At 37.4% G+C, this 14,978-nt stretch overlaps 1 protein-coding gene across 2 annotated transcripts in view; it reads right to left on the reverse strand.

The window, feature by feature from the left end:
* Positions 1–14,978, reverse strand: part of elp1 (elongator acetyltransferase complex subunit 1) — a 32,536-nt gene that overhangs the window by 11,176 nt on the left and 6,382 nt on the right. The window contains exons 1-23 of one of the 2 annotated variants that reach the window (XM_030145361.1): positions 10,969–11,066; positions 10,172–10,378; positions 9,810–9,962; positions 9,307–9,388; positions 9,019–9,099; positions 8,369–8,454; positions 8,095–8,285; positions 7,762–7,885; positions 7,535–7,628; positions 6,273–6,503; positions 6,024–6,194; positions 5,820–5,898; positions 4,383–4,538; positions 4,123–4,229; positions 2,953–3,056; positions 2,728–2,781; positions 2,498–2,603; positions 2,152–2,267; positions 1,966–2,039; positions 1,795–1,873; positions 1,601–1,680; positions 1,370–1,507; positions 105–190 (exon numbers count right to left, since the gene is read on the reverse strand). In XM_030145361.1, the coding sequence (XP_030001221.1) occupies positions 105–190; positions 1,370–1,507; positions 1,601–1,680; positions 1,795–1,873; positions 1,966–2,039; positions 2,152–2,267; positions 2,498–2,603; positions 2,728–2,781; positions 2,953–3,056; positions 4,123–4,229; positions 4,383–4,538; positions 5,820–5,898; positions 6,024–6,194; positions 6,273–6,503; positions 7,535–7,628; positions 7,762–7,885; positions 8,095–8,285; positions 8,369–8,454; positions 9,019–9,099; positions 9,307–9,388; positions 9,810–9,962; positions 10,172–10,321 (2,542 nt within the window). In that variant the 5' untranslated portion in view covers positions 10,322–10,378; positions 10,969–11,066. Of the gene's footprint in view, positions 1–104; positions 191–1,369; positions 1,508–1,600; positions 1,681–1,794; positions 1,874–1,965; positions 2,040–2,151; positions 2,268–2,497; positions 2,604–2,727; positions 2,782–2,952; positions 3,057–4,122; positions 4,230–4,382; positions 4,539–5,819; positions 5,899–6,023; positions 6,195–6,272; positions 6,504–7,534; positions 7,629–7,761; positions 7,886–8,094; positions 8,286–8,368; positions 8,455–9,018; positions 9,100–9,306; positions 9,389–9,809; positions 9,963–10,171; positions 10,380–10,968; positions 11,067–14,978 lie in introns of those variants that run through there. The other variant, XM_030145362.1, reaches the window with a different exon arrangement.

Raw genomic sequence — 14,978 nt, forward strand, 5'->3', positions numbered from 1 at the left:
TAAAAGAAAATAAAGTACATTTCTCCTCTCAACTTCTGAAAATGACATGAAACAGATTTCAATTTTGTGTAAAACAGATTTCTGTCCCTTTTCAGTGCGCTCACCTCGAAGCTCATGGACCTTCTGCAGTGCGATCTCCAGCTCTGGAACCGTCTTCTTCACATGAGCTGTTAGTATGGATAAACAGAACCTGCACAGAAAACAACACAAGTAAGTTCATAAGTAATAATTTATTTAAATAGCACTTCTCCAAACAAATATCCAGAGAGCTTTACAAGAAGAAACGCATATACAGTCTGAAATAAATAACAAGGCTTAGGTTTATGCTGTAAAATTCAGGACATGCAGACATAATTACCTGCATTAATGTATTTATATATATTTGTATGCAAAGCTTGCAAGTTTTTCTTACTTAAGCTACATCCAAACCATCAGTAGTTTTTGTGCTGTGCCTTATTGACTTATATTGAAACCTTGCCAAAAAAAAAAATAATGCAATGAAATCAGTGATGTTGCTAACCTCTGAAATGTCCAAGACTCTGATTTAAAACAATGCTACACCCCTCCACCATGTATTATATGGAAAATGTCGCATATTGTGGTGCTTTTTTTTTAATAAAACAAGTTTCATCATGAATTCAAACAGCATTTAAAGGAGTAAAATCCTAAAATTTGTTGAACATTAGTAGTTTTGTTAGCAGAGTTGAGGTGGTTTAAGACATTTGAGTAGGAGAAAAGAGCAGAAAAATATTGATGTGATTATTTTGTGGCAGTTTTTGAATGTATATTTTTGACTCTAGGTTCCCCAGAGGGTACAAAAAGAGTCTAACATATAATGGACCTGTAATAGTAAATGAGTTTAGATTCAATAAATGTCTAAAAAGAAATAATCATGCCCTAAGATGTAACGCAGCCAAAATGATCACTAAATTAAAAAAAAAAAAAAATGCATAAAAATGGCCTGAGGGGTCCCTAAGGGTTAAACCTTCCTTTGTAAAACATGTGCTTCTAAAGTTTTTCACTGGGCAACTTATCAAAAGGGAGCAAAAGTCATTTCTATTCTGTACATGACATCGCTTGCTGTTGAGGTGGCGTACATCCCACCATCTACACAGTTTTTTTTCCATTTAAGTGGATTTTTACACAGTTCATGGCAATTAACACAATTGGCCGCAATAGCAGTACTCGAGTAAGTAATTAGGACTCTTTACACCCTATGAGACGGGGTGTTTGATTGAATTACAGGTTTTGACACCTTTGCAGAGGGATGTGCTCTACTGACTCCTCCTCTAGTTGTTTTGTGTTAGTTTGTAAATGTGCAATAACAGGTCAAATGAAGACATGCTGTAATGAACACACTAGTACTGACTTATTTGGGTCCATTGACTCCATTGTGCTCTTCAAAGCATCACAGACCACATCCACTTTCTTCTTTCCGGATGCTGTCTGGGGCCTGACTGGGCTGTTCTCTGGACGGGGGTACATGGTACTGGTTGTATCCTCCTCTCTGGACACATGAAGAAAAACAACTACCTGTTAAAAAGTGATCTGATTGCTACTTAAATGGAAATTCACTCACTTGGCTCAAAGTGAGTCTTACTTCAGCTCAGTGAGGAAGAGATTGATGTGGTTGATGGAGTCGAGTTGTGTGATGAAGGTCTCGATGTTCTCAAGAAAAACCTGTAGGGGGAGAAGGGAGAGGTTCCACAGTTGTTAGTGTGTCACAGAGGCCATAATGGTTCATTTTTAAGGTCCATACATTGTTCATTTTAATCAGTTACCCATTGTACATACCTTTGGACTGTGGTCATAGATGAGGTTCAAGTTGATCCTTAACTTTCTCATACACTCAAACGATTCTCTGAATTTCAAACTAAATTACAAACAAAAAACAAATTCAAGTTAAAATATGATAATCATTATTTTATTTGAGATTAGGATTCTAAATGCTTGGTTCAAACTCACCTGTCCAACCACCTCCTGAGTTGAGCTAAAACCAAAGCTCGATGATGCACAGTCTCCAAATTCCCACGAGGCATCTGAACACAGTGGAAAAAAAATTTAACTGTCATTTTAATTGTAGACAAATGATTAGACTAAATAGATAAAGACTTGACTCTGTGGTAGATGTGCTAATATGTGCGTCCTGACCTGTAGAATCACTCTGGTGTCCTGTGGAACCACAGTGACAATCCTGGATCCCCTCTCCACCCGGCGGAGTGTCTCATCGTTTTGGCCTCCATCTGAAGCCAAGGCTGCCTGAAGTCCTGCAAGGTCAAAGGTCACTCAACAAAACTGCACCAACATGGACATTATCTGCAGCGAGGCCCAAAACATACCTAATTTTTACAACTACTGAACTTATAAAAAAAAAACAAAAACACTAAAACTCAACTCCTTACATCACATGAGAAGACAAGAAGTGAAGAAATAATGTCACTTTTGATATTTTAGATGGATAACACTGACACTAAAAAAGGCACTGAATGTGTCCTACCTTTGACAGTGAGCGTGCTCAGTTCTAGGCATCGGCAGGTGTGTGAATGTGTCGTGATGACGAGGAAGTCATTGCAAACGGAGAAGGATGAAATATTGGAGGCAAGCTGTAAAACATTTAAATGTGTAAGTACAACAGCAGATGAGGCCACAATTCCCAAATTTTACACTTTTCCTTGATTTGTGTGGGGGGTTTGTGTGGAGGGTTTTGTCATAAAACTGACCACATACCTCTGTGTCTCCAGCATACAGGTGGGATCTATCTGTCAGGCCGAGCAGATACTCCTACAGACACAAAGGAAGACACACACGCTCAAATTTATTTCTAATCTGGCAAAACCAAATTGTTTTTATCAAATATAAAATCAAGTGTGAATATCTTACAGTTAACTGTGTGGCAATGAGCAGCACAACCATATTCTCTACAGTCTGCTGTATGTAGGTGTGTGTTTTTACCTCTTGGCCGATGTTGCAGAGCACAGTCTGAACACAGGGAACAGGAAAACTGATGCTGCAGCCGTTAGAGTCCCGCCACTCCACCACCGAGGGCTCAGCACAGTCTACAGGTGAAAACACAGTCAATACTAAAACATTCCACAAAACTGGGAAAAGGGAAGGAGATAAATTTTCATTTAAAAAAAAAAAAAAAAAAAAAAAGAAAAAAAAAAATACACATTTTATATGCATCACACAATAATCTACATATGGGTCTTTCCATGAAACTGGGTTTATTTTGGTATCTGCTTTGCCAGCTTTTCAGACCAAATAACTAAAGAGAAATTTAGACATATTTCCCCCAGGATGTACCTAATGATGACCACAGATAAATGCAAAACAATTACACTCTTGCTCTGAGCCATCCCAAATTTAATAAATTTTTAATAAAATATTGGGGCCAAAATTGGGATAGGAAAAGCTACCTAGGTGTCAGTGCATTTTAGCTTGAAAACATGGCTGTAAATGGTCTTATATATACCGCTATCAATAAATACACTGTTAAATTTGACGATCCTAGTGGTTTTTCTAATCCAGACATGTGGGTTTTTCATGAATCGGCAGTCTCATTCCAGGTTTTGTATGTAACCCATCGTGTCCACTTGCAATACATGTGGAACCTGCCCATTTAAACACAAATAAATCGTGAGTGATTTTGTGAGAGAATACAAAAACATTTGAAAAAATAGTAGTCCGTAATTTTCATGTACTTTTTACCATGCTACATATGGATTTTTTTTCTGTGCGCATCAAATAAAAATGTGTTTTTAATTGAAAAATAGTTTCTCTTTTATCTGAGTAAATATCTGTTTTTAAAATAGTGCTTCCAAACTTGCTTCATAACATTAGTCTACATCTTGTTTGAATTTTTAGCCCCTCTGTCCTGCTTTTAGGGACCATTTTTATAGAAGCACCCATTTTTCTTTGTGGAATCATTGTTTAAGAATTTTTTTTAACTGCACCTATGGCTTAAAGTTCCACCAGTTTGTTGAAATTTGTCGACACCTGTTCACAACATTACATAATTTTTTTTTACTTTGACATCAATAAACTAATATAGCTCAGGAATACTCCTCAGTGATACTTAATAACAATTTCATGAACAGCTGAAGAACAGTGTGAACAACTGACCCCAGAGCAGTTTCTTGATTTGCCCATCCTCCAGCTGCAGAGCCACAGTTCCCGTCTGAGTGCAGTGAACCATACTGATCACCTCACCGGCCACCTCCACCTCACATCTGAACAATAGACACAGTGAGCGAGCCCTGACTTGTGCACAATAGCAAACCTGCAGATTACATTTCATTTAAAGCTTCACAGGACGCTGCTCAGGCTCTGGGACACAGTGGTTGGTTCCCTGTTAGAGCCTCCGGTGTATCAGAGCTGCTGACCTGACATTAAGTGTGTCCTGGGAGTCCTCAGAGGGGTGTAGAATCAACACAGTGGAGGAGGTCGGCAGCAGACCGGGGCTCACACCGACAAACATGTCATGGTTCAACCACAGCAGCTGTCGCAAGGCCAGTGGTTCCTGCTGCAGAACCGACACTCTGCAGGAACATCACAGCCAATTTTATAAACGGGTAACATGGTTAGTTCAAACAGCACAGAGAAGACACAAATACCATATCTCCTCAAATCAAAACCAGGAGGCATTTACAAAGCAGGACTCTAATAATCTCCAGGGTGGGGTCAACAATCACATATAGGTCTCGAATACATAATGAGTAAAAATGATAATGATAAACTTTGGTGGTGTTTGTCATATAATGAGCTGCCAGTTAAATGTAGTGTACGATGTCATGCTACTATTTGTTGGTGTATACTGCATGCCTGAAGTCGCTGCAGGTGTGTGTCGGAATATTTAAGCCAAACTGTCCTTTACAGAAACTTAGATGTCACAGGAAGGCAAGGCTTACACAATAAAAGCCTCTAAATCAGAGGTTTCAAACATGCAGCCCGGGGGCCAAATCCGACCCCCCCCCCCCCCCCCCCCCCCCCAAAGGGTCCAGTCTGGGTCGTGAGATGAATTTGTGAAATGCAAAAATTACACTGAAGATATGAATCACTGTAGTTCAGGTTTCACATACAGACCAATTTAATCTTGAGTGGGTCGGATTAGTAAAATACTATCATAATAATCTATAAATACAACTTAAAATTTTTCTTTGTAAATGTAAACATTTTCATGTCATTTTACTGCATTTACATTAAAACAAACTATCATTTCACAAAAACGCGAATAACCTGAACAAATATGAACATTTTGAAATGTCTGAACTACAACTTTACCAATATTCTACTTACATGTGTAAATGATAAACTGAGACATAATATTGTTAAAATTACACTTAGTTTTCTTTAAAAAATTCAGTTTGTACATGTTGTTCTCATTGTTTTCAAGGACAGTTGGTAGATGTAAACATTTTCATCACATAATTTGACTTTTTTCATTTTAAAACAGGAAAGTTTGGAGTTGACATTTAAATATTATGTTATTATTTCACTGGTCCGGCCCATTTCAGATCAAATTTGGCTTAATGTGGCCCCTGAACTAAAATGAATTTGACATCCCTGCTCTACATCAATGTAAATTGTTTTAATCCTCAGAAATGGCAGTCAATGGTGGCCAATTTAGTATTGAAAAACATACTCCAGTACCTTTTATAATGGCAGTTTCACGCTAAATATGATTATTCCTTACTTACAGAAAAGAGGAAATTAGAAACATTACCTTCTAAAGCAGTTCCAAATAAAGGCTCTAGACATTATTTTAACAAATACAGCATGTGTGTAAGAGAAAACCTGCAGCAGTGCCAGGTGAGTGTTACCTGAAGGTTTTCTGAAGGACCAAGGGATGAGACACAGTTCTGAACCCGTTCACTGTTTTATCAGCCTGTTGTTCTGTGTCTGGAGACATAAATATGAGAGATGCGCAAATTAAAGACATTTAATTTTAACTGTGTTTTATTTACTACAACACTTTACTCATCACTCTGAAAATAAGTGGATTTAATTGAAAATGTATAATTCACCTTGACTGAAAATTGAGATCAGTCCATCAGCAGTAAATGCTGCCAGCTGATTGGTCCTCTGAGGTTGACAGAGGAAGGTGACCTGGTTGACTGGAGATTTGAGCTGGAGCTCAAATGAACACATGGGAGGAGGGACCACACACTGCCTGAAGGTCGTCACCAGGATTTTATCTAAAGAAATGCAGGTGTTAACAAAGCCTCATTCTCCTGAAATCAATATTTATACCCTCTTGACCCTCTGTGTCTTACCTCCGTCTATCACAGCCACGTTGGCGTTGTCGGTGGCATCCAGGCCCGGGCTCCGTTCTGTTGTCCAGCCCCAGTCGTAGGCGATGGTGGTCCAGTCGCAGGTCACTACGTGGAGCTGGAGGGGGCGCTCTGGATCCCAACAGACACAAGCGGGAGCCTTTTGAGGGTCTCTACCAAAGTCCAGACTCTGCTTCAGGTACCAGTGGTAGTTTCCCACCGTCCACAGCTGGACTGTAGAAGAAGAACAAATAGTAAATTAACAGAGAGGACAAACAGGATTACAATCCACCTGAAATCAGATTCAGGAAACATCTGTAGCGACAAAACCTTCAAGATGAACTGACCAAAAAAAACACTAAAAAAAAAAGAGGGTTATATGTACATCATTCATAATACTCAGAATTTTGCTGTTCCCAAAATTCAGCAATAAATATGGGATTATTTTTTATGTCCTTTATTTTAACTGTTTAAAGCAAGCAAATGAAAACAGAAAAATACAACTATAGCAGATTATATACAAATATTAAACACAATGTCCAGCACTGCCAATTTAGATTCCTGAGCATGTAAAGTCACTAACATTTAAATGAATACTCCTAATACAATAATTTGATGTAATATGCTGTCAAAAAAAGATCAATATGTCTTTACAGGTACATGTACATCCATCCAGGACTGCAAGTCTTACTTGACTATGGAGCTTTTAAAGCATTATGAAATACTACGTCAACAATAAAAATTTCTAAAACTTGAACATGACCCACTATCTGCAGCCCAAACAAAGACTTGTATCTTAAAGTCTGCAGCCACATAAAGATGGTATTTAGCAACAGCAAACAGAGATTACAATGGTGTGAGATTTTCACAGATAGAAATAAAGTTTAAATACACAGTGGTGTATGGTATCAGAGTTCAACAGACACTGGCCAGCTGCATTCAGAAAAAAAAAACCTGATCACTGTAATCTAACAGAGGTAAAATTAAGTTAACCTGAAATTAAATAATTCCTCTTGAATTGAGAAAGAGGCTTTATTCCTAAAAAAGAAACTTATGCATAAAAACAAAGTTTTCAGCAGCAGAATAACAAGTTCTGATTAAGAATAATACTAATGTGTGATTTCAAAATAAAAATTCTCTGAGCAGTCGGAAGTCTAAGGAAGTCTACATGTTGCGTGTTTTCCATTTTTTTTTGATCTGCAGTTTAAAGAATGTCATGCCGGGCTTATTGGATTTCAACAATAATCACTGTTGGACATCCTTACTGTAGGAGCTGACGTTTCCATCTTCACCAGCTGTCATGTCCTGCAACCAAACAGCTAAAACAGAGGAGTCACTGTTCCACAGCAGTTTCTTCACCTGAAATACATGAATTCATTGTATAATTAGATTACTGCTGACAGTTCTAGGACATACTGCATTATATTTACATTCATTCTGCGGGTGAATTTCATTACCTGTGTAATATGTATTGTGATACAATTATACTTGCCTTGACCTGGTCCTTGCTGAAGGGCAGGGTGAAGTCTCCATGCAGAAGTCCATTCTTCTCCATAAACACCACACTGTGTTTGTTGGGATGACGTTGAGTGCTCGCTATCAGACTGCCTGAAGGCCTAACAAACCAGGAAATCATTTTACATACTCATATTCAGACTCATAATAATGAACTTATTCAGTAGATTCAGTTCAGCAGAAGCAGCACGTAGGATATCACCAATACTTGTACAATATAAAATGTCTTTATGTAATGTTATATACATTAAACTCATGTAATAAACTGGGGTGATTAGGGAAAAATATGAATTGAGGCGATTGTGCTTACTTCCAGCAGAGCGCCTGCTCCAGACCATTGATGGGCTCACTGGTAGCCTGTAAGACGCCCTCTCTGTTCCACACCCGGACCTTGCGGGCTCCGGTCTGAGGACAGACGGCACTGACAGCGAACAGCTGACCATCACCTCGCCAGGTGACCCTGGGCCTGCGGTCATCCCACACTGCAGCCGGCTGCACCTCCTGATGGCAGACAGTAAATACAAATTAAAATTTTCATACTGGGAAACATTTTCAATAATTTTTCACAGTTATCATAAACTGACCACAGCCTTCCTCTGTGCTGCCTGTTTGCCCTCAGAGCCATGGAACTGGGTCTCCTTCTTCCCCCATCCCACTGTGATGAATTTGCCTACAATCACAAAAAGATAAAACATTACTATTACTCACTGTCATGCATCCTAATTCTAGGTTCAATTCTAGGACTGCAGGAGTTTTAAAATCTCAAACCTTCTGAGACAGTTTCAAAAGGCTGAAGTCTATATGAAATAACATTTGAGAAGACACAGTCAATAGTCTATTCCTCAGCAGTTTTAATTTGTTTACAGATGCATGCTACTGTAGCTAATGTTAGTCTTAAGAAATGAAAGGTTTACCAGTGCTTGACTACACCAACACTGCCTGTCTCACCTGTTATTTGTGGTTCTGTTTGGAAAGTACCAACATAATCATTCAGATCTTAACTCCTTCATATAAGCCATAATTGAAATCCTTGGGTGGCACTGATGAGTTTGCAAGCAGTTCAGGGGATTTATGAGTGGATCTATACAACCCTCTCATTATCAGATAATCTCTACTAAACATTGATTGTCATAGGGGGTGAATAGAAGTATATGGTTCTAAAACACCCATCTTTAATTGTCTGAGCCCTATTTAACCTTCAATTTTTAATTGAGTCCATGTAGAGCTGTCATACCTTCACCAAAGTCATCCTGATGAATTCCCATCTCAGTGATCGGCTCAAAATCTTTAGTCATCATGATGACCGTTTCCTGACCTAAGAGAAGGAGGGGGGAAAAAATCACTTGTGAGTTTGACAGAATCTCTTTAGCTTGAGGTTTTGGAAAACAGTATTCACAAATTGAGAATTTTACTGATATTACTACAAGACTTGTTTTTCAATTATGCTTCTGTCAGCCACCTTTCATTTATATAGTTTCACAGTTTTGTTTTTTTTTATAGACTTCATTTAGATTAAACTGACCTGTAGTAAGAATAACAAGCTCTTCATCAGGACTCCAGCTCATTGAGGTCAGACCACTGTCCACACTGCCAACACACTCCAACTATAGAATACAATCAAACACAGCAGAGCTCCAGTAACATTCAATTATCATCCTCAGCAGCCACAGAAGTTGTTTTAATAGCAATCAAAGGGCACATTGACATCCTACAGTATAAACACTGCATTTAAAAAAAAAAAAATTAAGCTAGTAATTTAAGTTATTAGAGGAGAGTGAACACTATTAAGACCGAACAAGGTTTGATTCACGGTCCGTGTCTATCTACTCTTTCGATTCATATGCCCTGACAGCTGGTGATGGACTTTTTTCCGGATCCAAAAACAAAAGTGGAAGGTCAGTTTTTATTTGTGCCAAGTTGCTATGCTGGTGTATTTACATGTCCATTCCAAATAAAGATATAATTAAAAAAAAAAAAAAATGAAATTAAAAACAGTAAGAGAGGGTTATGACTTGTGGTGCTGACCTGGCAGGTGTTGAGGTTGAAGAGGATCACATCTCCACCTGCTGTGGCCAAACAGGCTGACTCTACTTCAGCGAGGTCCTGCAGTCCGACCACCACACCACTGCCATCTTCAGGAAGGAAACTATCCGCTGTCAAAGAGGCTTCACTCACAACCTGCAAAAACAAAGAGCAGAAAAATGGCAGTGCATGAACAGAATTTCAGCTTCACAACTAATTGTACTTATAATGAATGAATGACAATGCCTGTAATCTTTTTAAATTGGACTAAAAACCAAATTCTCAAGGCTCAGACCATAGTACATTTTTTTTAAATCTCATGCTACAGGATGGAAAACAGTGACATTCCTCCCACGGCAGCTCACCTGACCAGTTCGGGGGTCATATTCTGTGATGGAGTACTGAGATGCCAGCAGTAGTGATCCTGTATCACCACGCACAGAGAAACACTGTGGAGAGCCCAGACACTGCAGCTCACAGCTCCTCAGGCTCTTCAGCAGCTTCAGGTTCCTCATCTCACCTCAAATATGGACACCACAACAAGCCAGACCCTGGTCCTAAAGACCACAAGACCTGTGACAACAAAACATTACATGTAGAAAGGAATGAAAACACTGACAGACACTGAACTTTTGGGAGTAAAACTAATGCTGTTTTTAATATTTCAGCTTTCCGTGGTATCATATGATTGTAATGTGGCCTGTGTCCAGATTACAGCAATATACACATAAAAATGTAAACATCTCATTTTCTGAAGGGGAGACTTACTTTTTAATGGTTGTAAGGTTATGTTTGTGTTATTATACCACCCAGATTAAGATGACAGCTCTTGTATGAACTTGCTAAACTGTTTAAACCCATGTTAACAGATTTAAATGCACAGATGCTTTAATATTCTCTAAAGCTGGTAAACAGTTTCTTGTCAGGACACCAGACAAACAGCATAACTAACTGAAAAACAGATGTAAATTTAATAAAAGAATGACGAATGTATATCTTTAAGAGTGTATTAGCTGTTAAGGTTATAAAGTTAACACATGTCCGATAATGGAACTGGAACTATTAGCCACCCGTTAAATGAAGCAAAGCGACGTGTTATCTTGCTATAATGGCGACAAACACTTGGAAATGTAAAATACCACGAATAAATGTAAAAACTCACCCCAAAAAAAGCAGTTATACACGTTAAACCCTTAGGATCGCCCGGCAAGAACAACACAACAACATACATGTGGCGCTGTCAGGCTCATAACCTTTGACCTGTGATGCAGTGGCACCACTTCTTTGCGGTGCTGCCCCCTGGCGGTGTGGAGGAAATTCACCTCGGTGGGTTTCATATGACTTTCAAATAGAGGATATTTCAGCAAGAAAAAACAACAACAACAACAACAATGGAACAAAATGTCATGTGTTTGGTTTAACCCTCTGGTATCCCGTCCAGCAAGTTCCTTACTAAGCACCAAGTGTGCCATTTTTGCACATTTGTGGAATAAATGTCAAAAAAAATTTTATACAGTTTGTTTTTAATTCTTTTACACTTTTTTTCTATTTTATCAACTTGATCCGTAAATAAAAAATACCAAATACTCAATAACTGTCACGTTTTTTAACCCTTTAAATGCTGTGTTTGTAATGTAAACAAACTTTTTTTTTTGGATGCAAAAAAAATTTATTTTTTTCAATATACTACATAAAAAGTGGATCACATATTATTTGATTTTTGCAGCCTGGCATATGTCAGTGATTAACTCCAACATTGGTTAATTTGCATTATTATTTTTGGCGCTTTGTAAAATGTTCAGAAATACTAGCATCTGTCACCAAGTGTGCATAAAATGCACACCTATAAATCAAACTATTAAATATTATATATTGATTTATTTTTCTGCTCTAATTTGATTTTATTTTTGTGAATCAAGGTCAGCCCTAATCATACATATCAAATGGAAGAAATAATGCATTTTTGGCACACTTGGGAGACAGACGCTAGTCTTGTAATTTTCTTTTGTTTACAATGTGCAAATTTTAGTTGGTGGCCGGAATTTTAAAGATCATGCAAAAATGAACAACTTTTGAATTCTAACCTTATTTAAATTGTGAAAAATAATATAAATTTTTTAAAAACGAAGTGCAAAGTGTGTCTAAAAGGTGCACCCGGATACCAGAGGGTTAACAATAATTGTACACATATATACAGTTTTTCCCTGTAAATTAACGTCTGTTCTTGCGGATTTAATTTGCCTATATTAGGGGGCAGCAAATTCAATCATCTAGGATCTGAAAGAGAAATGAAAAAAATCTGTCTGGAAATTGAAAAAATATTTATAACTGCAGTAAGTAAAATTAGTGGTAAAACGCTTTCTTAAACCATTTTATTTAGAACAAACTGACAAAAGTTATAAAAGATTTGAAGCCATAGTCGTGTGTAATAATAATGATGATTATGTGGACTGGACTCTGATGCTGTTAATTTAGGGCAGCTGTAGCATTAACCTTACACTGGGTGGTGGTCTAATAAATGTTTAAGTTGAAAAGTTGCTCATTTCAATCCTGCAAAAACAACAAAACTAAAGGTGGCGTAAGACTTTTGCATTGTACTGTATAAGTGCTTGTTGCGTGTTCAATCTGAATAAATTGATTTATTGAATAAATAAATAAATAAATAAATAAATAAATAAATAAATAAATAAATAAATAAATGTTATAAAATCTTTTGATTCTGCGTAAAAGCAACTTTTACAACTATTCTAGCACAATACTCATAAACATTGTTTATTCACATCCGTCTTTTTCTTAAGTCTTTCTTTTCGTGCGTGTTCAACCTGCTCAAAAAAATGCACTGCTCGGCTTTTACTCTGAAAACTTTCCTCTTTTCCTGTTATGCTTTTATTTTGTAGGACAACAACCAGATGTGACTTTTCCGCAGGCTTCACGTGCTGATGACAGACAACAGGTGAGCGCGAGGTCAGAGCAGGTGCATCTACCGGACCGTCGCCGCCGTCCGTACCGGGCAGAGCACACCACGGAGCGGCCAGAACCGGGATGAGAGGACGATAACAGAATGGTAATATTCTGCTGTGTTGTGTTTTGTTCCTAAGCAGCAGACGAACTGCTGTTTTCTGTTTCACCTTAAAACAAACGGAGCTTTTTGTCTCGGTCTTCGGTGGTTTGTCCGGTAACTGCCAACGTCATGTCGGTGTAAAACCGTCTGACAGATGCGGCTTCATGGACCGGATAACCAGGCTGAAATATGTACCTCTGAGCAGCATGTGTAGCTTTTTATTTATTTATTTATTTATTTATTTGGGGTTCCGCCCCCCTCGTCCTCGTGAAACCCAGACAGATGCTGTGAACCCACAATGCATTAAGCTAATGCTGTGGTATGATGACACAACATAATACTTTAGCTTAGTTAATGTTACATCCATCAATAATCAGGCAAATACTTTGACAGCATGTGCAAAACGCTACATAAAACCAACAAGATCTACTAAAAATATACAAAGACAACAATATATGACGTTATAAGGAAAATGTGTGTTAAAGATGAATGTGAATTGAATCTATTTTATATCTATATACAGTATATGTGAGTGATTGTGTGTAAGGTTGCATCGATTATTCAATGAATCATTTATGGATTAATAAATTCACCACCTATTTGACATTAAAAAAAAAATCAGTTTTGGTACATTTAGATTCTTAAGTTGTACTATTTTTTGATCGTTTTGCTAGCACGATCAAGAAACGCATAGATAAAAGATTGTATGTGTATTTGTATGAGTGTATGTATACTTGTATGTTGTGTGTATATGTATAAATGTATGAATGTTTATACAGGTGTGTGTGTGTGTGTGTGTGTGTGTGTGTGTGTGTGTGTGTGTGTGTGAATAGATATATAAATATAAAAGAGTAATGTAGAAGGAAGAGGAAGATAAATATATATTATTAATAATATTTTATGGAGAAGGGGTGGGATTAAATGAGTTGCACTTCTTCCCACCCCTTTTCGGGCATGTAAATGAAACTATTGTGCTGTTCTTCTGTCTAAGATTGTTTTGATTGTTGATTTTGTGTTATTATTTTTATTTATCTTTATTATTTTTTGTGTTATTTGTGTTTTGCTTGTTCACATATACGTTAAATTTCATTGCATGTTCAGAATAAATCACTAGATCAAATCATGATCAACTATTGAAGCTGATATTCACTTTCACATGCTTATTTTTATTCATTTATTTATTTATAGAGCATTTTTCTTCATTGATCTGATGATCAAAGAACAGAAAGTATATTTTGAAACCCCTCAAAGCAAATCTGTGGTTTGTGATTTTTTTGCTATAGAAGTAAAATTGACTTGATGACTAAATACATATTAGCTCATGTTAGAAATTAAGAGGAGGAGTCAGGAAGGCAAATTGTGGTTATTCAAGTAACACTGAGACACAAACGACACCACACCACAATGATGTGAGGATAATTTTCAACCTCTATGTTTTTATTTCAGTTCTCCATTTTCGTGGGGTTACTTCTTCTCCTGCCATTTCTTGACTAAAAACCAAAGGAAACCTGACTCATGTAAGTAATTTTTAATCAGTTTATTGTAAAAGTGTCCCAAATGTGATCTTTTTGCTCATATGACTCAGATCTGTTTTTTTACCTGATAGTTTGAACACCACAAGTCATGTGGAATCTGATCTTTTCAGCTCTGATCTGGGAAACATACAGAGTCTGAACAGTCAGGTCAGACTTCATGCAAGTTTTATGTTAGGAGAAACTGTACGCTAAGGGAGTCACTCATATGCTGTAAAGTAACAGTAAACTGAATCCACAACATCATATGTAATAGTAAAATATTGACAGAGACTCTTTTATGACCTGGAAAAAGATCACATTATGATTTAAAGTGATAGAATCACGGTCCATAATGTGAAATACAGTTCTGTCATCTTCAATACAATGTAGGGAAGTCACAGTCAAAATGTAACTAGTCCTTCCTTGAGTTTCCTCTGGTTTCTGGAGGCTGTGTGATGGCTTTTTGTTGTTATCGGATCTGAAACGTTACAGTGTTGACAATATGTAGATGTAAACCAAGTCCACATTTTCCTGTACATATATCTGTGACAGCTGCAGTATTTCTACTGATTACATAGACTGAATCAAAACCATTTT

The sequence above is a fragment of the Sphaeramia orbicularis genome, chromosome 10 (assembly GCF_902148855.1).
Source record: "Sphaeramia orbicularis chromosome 10, fSphaOr1.1, whole genome shotgun sequence".
NCBI classification, from domain to species: domain Eukaryota; kingdom Metazoa; phylum Chordata; class Actinopteri; order Kurtiformes; family Apogonidae; genus Sphaeramia; species Sphaeramia orbicularis.